The 12,689-nt window shown below is 42.4% G+C and overlaps 1 protein-coding gene across 1 annotated transcript in view; it reads left to right on the top strand.

Annotated features, from left to right (window-relative positions):
- pklr (pyruvate kinase L/R) overlaps positions 1 to 12,689 on the top strand; it is a 20,189-nt gene extending 7,500 nt beyond the window's left edge. The window contains exons 2-12 of the mRNA XM_005732052.1: positions 529 to 693; positions 1,285 to 1,376; positions 1,930 to 2,061; positions 3,573 to 3,759; positions 4,982 to 5,255; positions 6,013 to 6,163; positions 6,995 to 7,147; positions 7,261 to 7,427; positions 9,760 to 9,826; positions 12,132 to 12,246; positions 12,335 to 12,689. Of these exons, the coding sequence (XP_005732109.1) occupies positions 555 to 693; positions 1,285 to 1,376; positions 1,930 to 2,061; positions 3,573 to 3,759; positions 4,982 to 5,255; positions 6,013 to 6,163; positions 6,995 to 7,147; positions 7,261 to 7,427; positions 9,760 to 9,826; positions 12,132 to 12,246; positions 12,335 to 12,441 (1,584 nt within the window). The 5' untranslated portion in view covers positions 529 to 554 and the 3' untranslated portion in view covers positions 12,442 to 12,689. The remainder of the gene's footprint in view (positions 1 to 528; positions 694 to 1,284; positions 1,377 to 1,929; positions 2,062 to 3,572; positions 3,760 to 4,981; positions 5,256 to 6,012; positions 6,164 to 6,994; positions 7,148 to 7,260; positions 7,428 to 9,759; positions 9,827 to 12,131; positions 12,247 to 12,334) is intronic.

Below are 12,689 nucleotides of genomic sequence, written 5' to 3'. Positions count from 1 at the left end.
GTGTGTGTGTGTGTGTGTGTGTGTGTGTGTGTGTGTGTGTGTGTGTGTGTGTGTGTGTGTGTGTGTGTGTGTGTGTGTGTGTGTTCCTTTCTGGTCCATGAAAAACAACCAGCCTTAAATTAAACGGTTGCTTCCAGCTTCAAATGTCAGCATAAAAACCTTTATATTGCCTCCATATTATCAGTCGTCATCTCTGTTTTCAAATGCCACTTTACTGCTTGTAAAGTATAGCGTATCAGCAGAGCAGCTGTGTATAGTTTTCGCAGTAGTGACTCATAAGTCGGCTGAATACCAGCATCTAAACCTTTGTGACCCCTGCTGGTGGCAGTTAATGTCAGGTCTGTGTGTGTTGTGTTTTATCTCTTAATGTTAGCATATTCTGTGTTGTTCCTTTTTGCTATTAAAACTGAAATTGTGCGCTTCGTTCGGTCGGAAGTGTTCGGTTCATTTGGTTTTCACAGGTGCAGTTGGCAGTAGAGCTTCATGACTCAACTTCATCCCACTGACAGCGTTTCTCTGTCATTATAGCTCGCATCAGGCGCTACTCCGATGTGATGACACTGCCGGACTCTTTCATCCAACGCCAGCAGCTTGACGCCAGTATGGCTGACACCTTCCTGGAGCATCTCTGTCTCCTGGACATCAACCAGGAGCCAATCACAGCGCGCAACACCAGCATAATCTGCACCATCGGTGAGTGTGACAGACAGTGAGTCTCAGTTTCAAGTTTGTTGTCTGACAACTGTTATGTGTCATCGTTGGCTCCGTGTCAGAAAGCCAGCGTCTGGAGGGGGTGGGTGGTCTTTAGCTTGTTGGCAAGGCTTTTTGGCTGATGCAGTTTGAAGCTTTTGCTGTCCAGAAAAAGATGAAAAACAATTAGAAGGAAATACACTATACAAACGGCTCCTAAGTCATCTGGCTCTGGCTCTGGCTTTCCAGATGATGTTTTGATTCCTCGCGAGGACATGGGTTTGTTTATCACTCCCTGAAGGGTTTTCATTAAAGGGATAAAGTAACAGGCAAGCAAACAGTTCATTTTAATGTCTGCCTGTAGCTAACAAAAATTTCTATCATTAACAAATTATACCATGAATAAGGCTATTAATAAAATATCAGGAAATACACAAAAAATAGCCAAAATGTAATTTTATTGTGGCTGTTTAAAACCTAAAGATCCTTTTATGGAAAACAAATAAAATTCTGTTTTTGGAGCCTACATCGAATGAATGAACATTTGATTATTGAAACTGCTTTTCTTTTATTCACTCTCTTTTTTCCTTTCAGGTCCGGCATCTCGATCGATCCCCAAACTTCAGGAGATGGTCAAGGCTGGAATGAATATCGCTCGTCTTAACTTCTCTCATGGATCACATGAAGTACGTACGGCACACATGCTGATCAGCCACAACATTAAAACCGCCTGGTTAATGTTGCCTGTTTATTCACGACACCAAAACACCTTTGACCAATCAGGGGCGTAAAGAAAGAACATCTGGAGGTGTTTTGTGGTATCTGCCACCCACTGTGGAGTGGCTGTGGGTCAGGAGGTAGAACAGATCTACTAATTAGAAGGTTGGTGGTTTGATCCCTGGCTACATGCCGAATATCCTACAGCAAGATACTAACCTCAACTTGCTGCTTTAGCATCTATCAGACTGTAATCTGGGGAGTTGGAAGACCTTGCAGTCTTTGTTTCTTGTGTTCCCTGAGCTGCTCCTGTGCAGTTGGGATGTGTGGATGGGAGTGGGTACATCCATGGCTTGTGATGAAGTAACAGCCACATAAATGCCAGCACCCATCACAGATAACAGATGATGATCCATGTGAATCATTTCACTGGCTATTGGTTTTAATGTTGTGGCGCATTTGTGTTCACACGCCTCGGTTTTCCACTCAGCCAGGTATTGATTCCCTGTCTGTGTCTTTCAGTATCACTGTGAAACCATCAAGAACATCAGAGAGGCGGTGGAGACGATAACCTCTGACCCGTTGTACTATCGACCGGTTGCCATCGCTTTGGATACGAAGGGCCCAGAGATCCGCACCGGATTAGTTAAAGGGGTGAGCATGCTTTGCTTCATCTATCAAACAGTCTAAACCTAATCAAACAGTCACATGCAGTCAGGTGTAAGAGGTGCAGAAAATAAGCCCATTCCTTGGTGCAGCACATCATTTGTTACAGGTTGCTACTTTTCCTGGAAAAACAACAGCTGTAGGCGTGTGCTCATCTGCCTTTTCATCATCATCTTATTGTGTTGTTGGTCGTGTTGCTGTTGCCTGCTGTCTGCTTTGCTGAACAAATAACTCCAGGCTGCAGGAAACCTCCTTGTGTGTTGATTAGCTTCAGAAATACTCTGTATGGCATTTGATCTGAGTCTGGGTAGACTAATTGAAAGGTGCACTTGAGTTACTAAACACATGCTAATTATAACTCTATTTTTACTAAACATTTATATTTTTAACAGACAAGATATTTACAGCATACAAAATTATATATGTAGGTGAATATATGTAATGGCAACCAATCAATCAACCAATAAATCAGTCAATCATTATTATATATAATAATGACTACCCACGTTGTATGTTAGCTGGGATATCCTTCAGTGCTCCTGCAACCCTACCTGGATAAGTGGTTAAGAAGATGGTGGATGCTATATTTGGCCATTTATAGCAGGCGTGGACATCAACAACATGTTAAAACATTCAACACATGTTAGGAATTATTCATTGAGACGTATACTTTTGACTGCTTGTTTTTTGTAGAAATGTGCAAAATATTTTTGGATTATTCTGTTAATTTTTAAACTTATGCTATGTTTGAATCCCATTCTTGTCTTTTTGACATAACATCTTCTTTTGGCTACTCCCTACTCCCATCTGCATCCATCTCACCGTATCTGTCCTCCTCTGTCATATCGGCCACCTGCACGTCCTCCTTCTCTACATCCATGAACCTTTTATGTGTTCTTCCTGTTTTCACCTTCCTGAGCACAAGATATTCAAAATCCTTCACCCAGTATTTCTACTATCCTTCCTCTGCAATTTTCCAAAATATCTCAGACTTGTCTCTCTAACTTTGTCTCCAAACTGCTCGATCTGAGCTGTCCCTCCGATGTACTCATTTCTAATTCTGTCCGTCGTTGTCTTACATCAAGTGTGCTGCCTTCTCAAATATTTGGAAATATAATTGTTACGTCATCAGTAAATACCAAACGCTTTGCACAAAGCAGCCAGTGTGTTCCTTTTAAAGTTTCATGCCTGTACAGTACAAAGTCTCTTGTGTTTTCATCATTGCTGCCACTCAAACCCTCTCAGATAAGGTACTAGAACTACTCATTATAAACACTACAAAACACACCGGCGTTTTGTAACACAGCACGCCTTTTAATCAACCAGTCACGGATTTCGTCACGGTTCAAACGCAGTCAGTTTTTTTGTTTTTCTGCAGCAGCACTCAGAGATCTTGTGTCTAAGAAAATTCAGTTGCTGGAAATGACAATACTACTGTATGTTTGCTTACAACAAGAGCAGTAATTGGAGGTTTTTGTGTTTCGTATCTGTTTCGACAGAAAGTGGAAGAAGAGGTGGAGCTGGTGAAGGGCAACAATGTGCGCGTGGTGACAGCAGAGAGTGACAAAGACAAGACAGATGGAAAGATAATCTGGGTGGACTATTCCAACCTGCCCAAAGTTCTCAAGAAGGATGGAAAGATCTACATTGATGATGGCCTCATTGGACTCCGAGTATTAGATATAGGTAATGTGCATTACACAGACTTTAGCAAACCTACATAAAACATGTCTGTCTTATTGCCGTTGTAGAAACATCTGCAGTGACAGCTGTGTCCAGAGGCACTGTGTTTTCAATTTGTCTCTCTGTCACTCGAACACATTTATTTCTTTAAATTTGGCAACAGTCCCTGGGACGCTTGAGGACACGCTTGGACATAAAGCCAGAATTCGTACGCTGATAATGAATTTCATGCAAATGTGTAATTAGAATAAAATGATGATCTTATTTTATATTCAAAAGGTGAAAGACCATCTATGTGACACCCTAAAATCATTCAGATATGCATTACAAGCTATTATTCAACTAAGAAACAGAGAAGGAGTTCAGATTCTGAATTGGTGATTATTTGCTCACCATAAATTCCTTCAAAACCTTGTCTGGTTTTTTTTTAAATGCGCAAGAGAAACTATGGTGTGAAGGGACACAGTATGTGTGGTCGTAATTTGATAAAAATATAAAAGTTGTCAGAAAAATTTGCCAATTTATGGATCCGTCCCTGCTGTTGCCAAGGACAAGACAGAAGAGCAGCTCAAATATTTATTTAGCAAGAGAGATGGAAAAGTTCCATTCAGATATTGTGTAAATAATACGTTATAATATATTTGACTACCTTTTTTGGGATCTGATCCCCCTACTCACAGCCCACAATTTTTCTCCACCATCAACTATAAATTTGGATCCAAATCAAATTTTACCAAAATAAAGGTCAACAAAACAGTATCAACACAGTCTTGTGTGTTTATCTCCCTCTGCTCTTCCTGGGCCTGTTTGGATTTTCACCTCAGGCTCCTTTATCCTCCCACGGTCCAAAGGCTTTCTTTGTCTTCAATTATGTGAACATTTGTCATTTTCTATCTGCGAGGTGGTTTTTCAGTTTTATGTGCATTCTTCTATAGCTCATTCTCATATATCTCATGCACTGAATGCAACTTTTCAGGCCAGTGTACTGATACAAACATGTCCACAGGCCTATAAACCTTCATCCCTGCATGCACGTATAACTTTAAATCTTTCTATGGATTCTTGAGTTCCATTATTATATATTACTTCTAATGTATTTTCCTTATTATCCAACAATTGTGCAATTTCCCATGCTCTGATTTTTGGTTGTATTACTGAATGTTTTTATAGTATCAATGCACCACTCCTTTGTGAGTCCCTGCATCTCCAACATTTTTCTTGTCAGGTTCGGACTGGGTGGACACGGTGGTGGAATCAGGCGGGATGCTCTGCAGTCGTAAAGGCGTAAACCTTCCCGGCTGCGACCTAATCGGCATGCAGTCGGTCAGCCCGCGGGACGAGGCTGACCTGAGGTTCGGCGTGGCTCAGGGTGTTGATATGGTGTTCGCCAGCTTCATCCGTTCAGCCCAGGATGTCAAGGATGTGCGTCGCGCTCTTGGGGCGCATGGTCGAGATATTAAAGTGATCAGCAAGGTGGAAAGCCGGCAAGGAGTTCAAAAGTGAGTCCTGGAAAAATCCAATTTCCAATTAATGCCATTTCTGCAGAGTTATTTTTAGCCAAACAGGCACTGACGGCATGAGTCTTCCACAACGAGACTTTGACAGGTCTTTTAAATCCACCGCTGATGTGATCTGTCGCTCCTGTGGACAGCCAGCTGTCAGTGAAGGAGAAACATATGTCAACTTTAGATTTTACACATCTATGATAAGCGGTCTCTGTGGCTGTCCATGTGAGTTATTGCAGCCAATTAATATACCTGACATAATTTATTTCCCTGCCTTCTTACCTCCATTACTTATCTCATGCTTTGTCCTGCTGCTCCCCGGCTGCTGACAGTGTTTAACTGCAGTTTTAATAGAAAGACATTAGATAATAAAGATGAATTCTTAACAGTAATTAAGCTGTTTGTGAATATTTGGTGTTAAACGTCCTGTTTGGATGTCCTGCAGCTGTGTTTTTCCCTTTTAAATCTACATCAGCATCACAGCTTCCTGCTTTTCCTTTCAGTCTCTTTGTTCCTTGCTCATATAGGAGTTTGGATTTCATCCAGATCATTTAGGATTTAAATCAAAATTTTACACTATCCTCGATATCTTTTGAAGATCTAAAAGCAGCGTGACAAAAAAAAATCTGAATTGGAAGACCTAGTTTTTAGATAACACGTAGAATCTTCCCTATTCCTCCTTTTGTGCTCTTTTTCCAACTCTCTCTTCTTGAGCCCAAACACTCACTCCTTCCTCTAATCTGTCTGTCAGTTTTGAGGAAATCCTGGCTGAGAGCGATGGCGTGATGGTTGCCAGAGGCGACCTGGGGATCGAGATCCCTGCGGAGAAAGTCTTCATTGCCCAGAAGATGATGATTGGGAGATGCAACTCTGCTGGGAAGCCTGTCATCTGTGCCACACAGGTCAGAGATGAACACACACACACACACACACACACACACACACACACACACACACACACACACACACACACACACAGAGAGAGAAAAAAAATCACAGAAAAAGAAGAAATATTGAGATTAAGACTTTTAACTGCGGTTTCAGCCAGCCGAATGTCAAACGGGTCCAACTACACATTAACCTTACACTCGTGCATAATGTCACTTGTCCAGTGAATTCATTTTCAGAGATGCACACATTCCCTCTCTTTCACACCCCTCTGCTTTTACACACATGCACACACACACACATGCGTGCAACACTCCCGCAGCCATGTTGAGTCACAGTGCTGTACTTTGTTTATGCTACAGCTCTTGACTCGGAGTGACAGCGTTATAGCAGGTTTGCTACTCGAGACCTGAGCCCACAAACAACACCCACACACATGCACTAATCAGCATTAGTCGAAGCTTCTTAACTAAAAATGCAGTCTCACAGGCTATGCTGCAAGCTATCTCATTTTCCAACTGTCTGCCTCGCTTATTGACTCATAACACTGAGTCTCCAGCATACCAATAACGATTTCTCTAACTCGCACTCGTCTGCCTCAGTCTAAACGATCTCTTATTACTCCTACTCTACCATCTATCCATCCACAAAGCCATTACCTCCTGTCTTCGTGCTCGCCCATATCACTTTGTCAAAATGAACAAAAATTGACATACAAAGACTCCGAGTGGCTTATTTTTGATGGACTCATTGGTGAAATCCATTTATAGTACCTTATAGAGACGTTTTGGTTATAGCTGAAATGTATTGTATGTGTGTCTTTGTGTGTTTTTGTGCATTTGCAGATGCTTGAGAGCATGGTGACCCACCGACGGCCAACTAGAGCAGAGGGCAGTGACGTTGCCAATGCTGTGCTGGATGGAGCTGACTGTGTAATGCTATCTGGAGAAACCGCCAAGGGACTGTTTCCTGTGGAGTCAGTTGCAATGATGCATTCGGTGTGTGTTTCTGTGTGCACATGGTGTCGTTCGGTTGCGTCTGACTTAGTGCCCTCTGATAATGCTCTAACCCTCTCTCTGTCCCTCTCCCTGTCTCTGTCGCTCTATCTCAGATCTGTAGGGAGGCAGAAGCAGCCATTTTCCACCAGCAGCTTTTTGAGGAGTTGCGCCGCCTCACTCCTCTCTCCTCTGACCCCACGGAGGTCACGGCGATCGGAGCAGTGGAGTCTTCATTCAAATGCTGTGCCGGGGCGATTATAGTCCTCACGACCACTGGCAGGTGAGTATATCAGCTAACATTCATGATAAATGTGTCAGAACTAGCAGTGCTATATGCTATATCGTGACAGTTCACCTGACTGTCACGATATAGCATAAGACAAAGTTTTATTGTTGTTTGATGAGGGTTTCCTACCAAAAAAAACAGTAAATCAGTCAGAACCGCTAAAGTCAAGAGAATCTTACGTTTGTTTCAGAAGAGCAGCAGCAAGAACCATCAACAGATATTACATTGATTAAGTCAGAAATGGCATGGAAGGAGAAGCTGTGGTAGAGGAGGGTTGCAAAGTAGCTTGCAGATGTAAAGAGGCTATGGTCATGTTTAGGGAACTTAAATAAGATGCTCTGTGTGAGGTCTGTGTGAAAGTTGCCTGACACTGAGATCAGCTGATCTACCGGGACTATAGCTGGCCTTCACTTTGTGGCCTGTTAGTTTAATAGAAAGATGCTGGTAGGTGGAGTTTGCTGCCATGTTGTACTCTCTCCAGTTCTGTTGCAGCGCTAAGCTAAGAGCTAGCATATTTAGCACAAGTAACTAAAAAGCCTGATTAGATTTGGAAAACTATCCATCCATTTTCTTCCGCTTATCTGGGGCCGGGTCGCGGGGGCAGCAGCCTAAGCAGAGAAGCCCAGACCTCCCCAGCCACCTCCTCCAGCTTATCCGGGGGAATACCAAGGCGTTCCCAGGCCAGCCGAGAGATATAATCTCTCCAGCGTGTCCTGGGTCTGCCCCGGGGCCTCCTCCCGGTGGGACATGCCTGGAACACCTCACCCAGGAGGCGCCCAGGGGGCATCCTTGTCAGATGCCCGAACCACCTCAGCTGGCTCCTTTCGATGTGGAGCAGCAGCTGCTCTACTCTGAGCCCCTCCCGAATGGCCGAACTTCACACCCTATCTCTAAGGGAGAGGCCAGCCACCCTTCGGAGGAAGCTCATTTCTGCCGCTTGTATCCGCGATCTTGTTCTTTCGGTCACTACCCACAGCTCGTGGCCATAGGTGAGGGTAGGGGCATAGATTGACCGGTAAATTGAGAGCTTCGCTTTTACGCTCAGCTCTCTCTTCACCACAACAGACCGGTACAGCATCCGCATCACTGCAGCCACTGCACCAATCCGTCTGTCGATCTCCCGCTCCCTTCTCCCATCACTCATGAACAAGACTTAAACTCATCCACTTGGGGCAGGGTCTCGTCCCTGACCCAGAGTGGGCACTTGGAAAACCATTTGAAAATAATTAACATAAATATATTATCATTGTTTGGTCGGCATGGTGGTGCTGTGGGTATCGCTGTTGCCTCATAGTAAAAAGGGGTTTGAATCCAGCCTGGACCTCCCTGTGCTTGCACACGTGTTAGTGATGTATGCAGGTGCGAATGTGTCTGTAATTTTTGTGAGGCCTGCAACAGACTGGAGATTTATCCAGGGTGTAGGAGATAGGCTCCGGCACTCCGGTGACCTTGGATTGGAAAAGAGGAACTTGGATTAATAATTTCTGTATTCGTCCTTGTAGATGCTAGAAACAAGTTTATTTGTCCTTCTCCAAACAAACATATAACACAGGCTCTTTAAAGTTTGCAGCTTCTTTTATCCCAAAGGTCCAGGCTGAATATTGCAGTAATGTTTGCTGCTTGTGCATCTTCTGGGTTTTATGGGGCTTCATTGTACTGTTTTTGTGTATTTTGTACTTTATATAATATATGTGAGATTTCCCGTCTCACATATATTAAATGTGCACACAGGGGGACACACACGTACCTCCTGTTACCAAAATGTGCATAAAAATACACTAGAATGATCTCCAATTAGTTTAGCCATTATGTCTAAGTAAACATACAACCATAACATATCAGATATTAAAACTGTGAGATTTAATTCTGATTAGAAAATAGTTTATCTGTAATGTCTGTAATATATTTCAAAAGTGTAAGCACATAAGATTCTCACATTCATAGACAGCAGACAGTCTTAAAAGCAAAAGCTTCTATAAATGAGTGAAGAAACTAACAAATGGAGAGGTATCTGTTTAGTTGATATCCTACTGTGCTCTGGGTGTTAAGCTGCTGAGTAAGTGCCGATTTTACTTTTAAGATGTTGAGAGGAAGCGGTCTAAATGACCTTGAAAGCGGGATTAATAACGGATCATGGAAGACAGCAGCTTTAATCACAAAAGCGAGTTGTTATTATTATTATATTTGGAAGAAAAGAGTCCTGTATGATTTCTGCCAAGGAGCAGTGATGCTGCTTTCGTTTTTCCCTCAGTATGAAAGTGTTGTTCATGCGTGCCATCACTGATAATTTATTTTCCATCCTTAACTTTGCACTTCTTCTCTGCAGGTCGGCTCATCTCCTGTCCAGGTACCGCCCTCGCTGTCCGATCATTGCCGTCACCAGGAGCCCACAGGTACACTCTGTTCTATGAACCAAAAGAAATATTACTTTTGTGCTGACACCTGGTGCATTTGTCTTACCATGAAAACGTAGCTTAGATCAGTGGCTCCCAAACTTTTTTCGCTGGGCCCCCCTTTGTTTTACAGAAAAATATTTGCGTTCCCCCCCCCCCGCACGCACAAACACATCCTCCAACCACACACACCCATATTTTGCTCAATTGCGGTTTATTTCACACCTCAAACATTTAGTAAACAATTAAGAAAATACAAGTAATCTGCAGGTAGTAAGAAAATAAACTACTAACTCTTTTACGCTATGTCTGCACCTACACGGGTATTTTTGAAAACGCAGCTGTTTCGTCCACACGTAAACGGCGTTTTGAATCACCGAAAACTGAGATTTTTTAAAACTCATTTTTTGCGTTTACGTGTGGGCGAGGAATACAGAGTTCTTGCAACGTCAAAGGTATGTGCCTTTTTTCACGTCAGCTGTGCGCCAATGGCAGATTAACAGTATTTTGTCTCTATCTTCACGTTTTACACGCTTACATATAAACACGCAGTTACTGTCCCTCTATTTAGAAAGGCAGAGGCGTCAAGGTGTGATTATTTTACATGTAGTTGTTTTTTTCCTGTGTAATAATATTCAACATTGCTGTCAATACATTAAAAAAAAAAGCCTCTCTGTGCAAATTGAGTTTAAAAACATAAACAGCTGTGGGATGCTGTTAGTCCGTGATTTGAACCGGGGGAACAAATCGTGGGAGGATCAGCCTGATGTTATTTGTATCCCACTGTAACTTTACTGTATAAAGAGCTAACATCTCCGAAATGTCAGGAGTAGTTAGTCATTACAACAAGTGTTTGTGAACTAAAAATCAAGAATGTGGGATACTGTTTGTCTGTGATTTGGAGAGCCCAGCGGTGCTCCCGACACAGGAAAGACCAATTCTGCAGGGGAGACCTACCTCAGCACTTGTGCAGGTGAAACCAAAGAGAAGATAGGCTTCACCATATTTTCTAGTCTTTGGCTTAGAATGAAGTTGGTTTGAAAACATATTCAGCGATGCTTCATCTCCTGCTTTGCGCTTGTGTGGGAGCCCCATGGTTGTTGTTTTTTTTGGTTTTTTTCCCCTTTTCATGCCGCGCCCCCCCTGCAATGGCTCTGCGCCCCCCCCCTAGGGGTCGGGCCCCACACTTTGGGAAGGTCTGGCTTAGATGATGATATCTCGCTGTTTTCAAAAGTGATTAGTGTGCGATGTCCACTTTTGCTGTCTGTCGTGGTAAATTGTGACAGTGTTGTCAGACTGGTATCACCAATCTGGAGTATTTATTACCGACTGTATTTCTGTTTTATTGAACTTTCTTGTTCTAAGACCGGTGATCAAAGTGGGTTGCACGGTCTTTAAAAAAAGAATCATGGTTTCCAATAATGTCAAAGCAATAATCAGGGTCAAATTTGATGGAGCACACGTGAATGCTCTGTAATAACCCCACACTATGGCTGGTCACTGAAATGAAGGCAGCTCCCCCTGACCTTCATTATTATGACGTCCACACTTTTGATCAATCACAGGTCATCTTTTAGTATCAATAAAATTGTGGTGACAGAGTACAAAATTGGCATGTTTCATTTTTCTCAGTAATATTAATTAAAAGAAAAGAAAAATAAAAGGATACACAAATAAATGAATATAACAATGACCATATTTTAAACAAAATTGCCTCATTCTGACATACTTTCATAGTCCTCTCTCTTCCTTCTTTAAATGTAAAAATAGGTCTCCATCTCCTGATAAATACGTCTTTCTGAAGTTATTTGTTCAATCAGACAGATTTCCAAATCCTATTCAACCACACGTGCGATGTTGGAGGCTTGGATTTCCACCATCTAATTATAATGCATTTAATTGCTCAACAGTAATCGTAACAGATATTTACTACCTGCAGGAATCTTATTTTGATGTATAGCTAACTTTAGAAAAGACCACAGTATGTCTAACATGAGCCTTCCGGGCTCCATATGTGTATTTTATTAGTTTGTTTGATTTTGATAGTTTTTTTTCTTTGCTGTGTTGTTTTCTGTTTTACTTCCTGTCTGTATGATTGTTTTCTTCCTCTCTTGTTCCCAGTCTCCCAGTTAGCCTTCATTGTATATTTATACACTCCTCTTTGTCACATTGTCTGTTTGCATTCCTGTTTTTACTGGTAAATATATCGGGGGATCAACAGACTGACAGACTATAAAAATCAATAACCACCAAGCAACTTGCAGTTATTTTATAATGTACCTAATCTTTTTTTTCTCTTTGTCAGGTCACCCGTCAGTCTCAGTTGTTACGAGGCGTGTTTCCTGCCCTCTTCCACCCTCTGCCCGCTCCTGTGTGGGCTGACGATGTGGACAACAGGGTCAACTTTGGCATGGAAATTGGTCAGTCTGTGCTCTGTTCAGCCCGCTTGTAGTTCTTATATAATATAAGCCATATTACTCACATGCCCTTATCTCTCCAACACCACAGGGAAAACAAGAGGGTTCTTCAAGTCCGGCGACATGGTGATTGTGATGACAGGCTGGATCCCAGGGTCTGGTCACACCAACATTATGAGGGCAGTGAATGTCCCGTAACAACATGACCTCACTGGACTCTAAATCTAACAGAGTTGCTGGAGGTTCATTAAGAGAGCCTTTAAAATCTTTTAATGCACCAAAAAGCCAAAGAACCACCCCTAAAATCGAAGCAATAACCTCTGTCGAAAGCAGCAGAAACACTCTACTTAAAATTTGAGGTTATTATGCGGAAACACCTGGTCTAATAACCGCTCATATGAATGTACCCATGACTCCCTTCAAATAAAACTTGACTTTAACTTTAA

The sequence above is a fragment of the Pundamilia nyererei genome, unplaced genomic scaffold (assembly GCF_000239375.1).
Source record: "Pundamilia nyererei isolate P.nyererei 1_Seehausen unplaced genomic scaffold, PunNye1.0 scaffold00045, whole genome shotgun sequence".
NCBI lineage: Eukaryota > Metazoa > Chordata > Actinopteri > Cichliformes > Cichlidae > Pundamilia > Pundamilia nyererei.
Note: the sequence above shows the minus strand (reverse complement) of the source record. Positions and strands in the feature narration are given on the sequence as shown.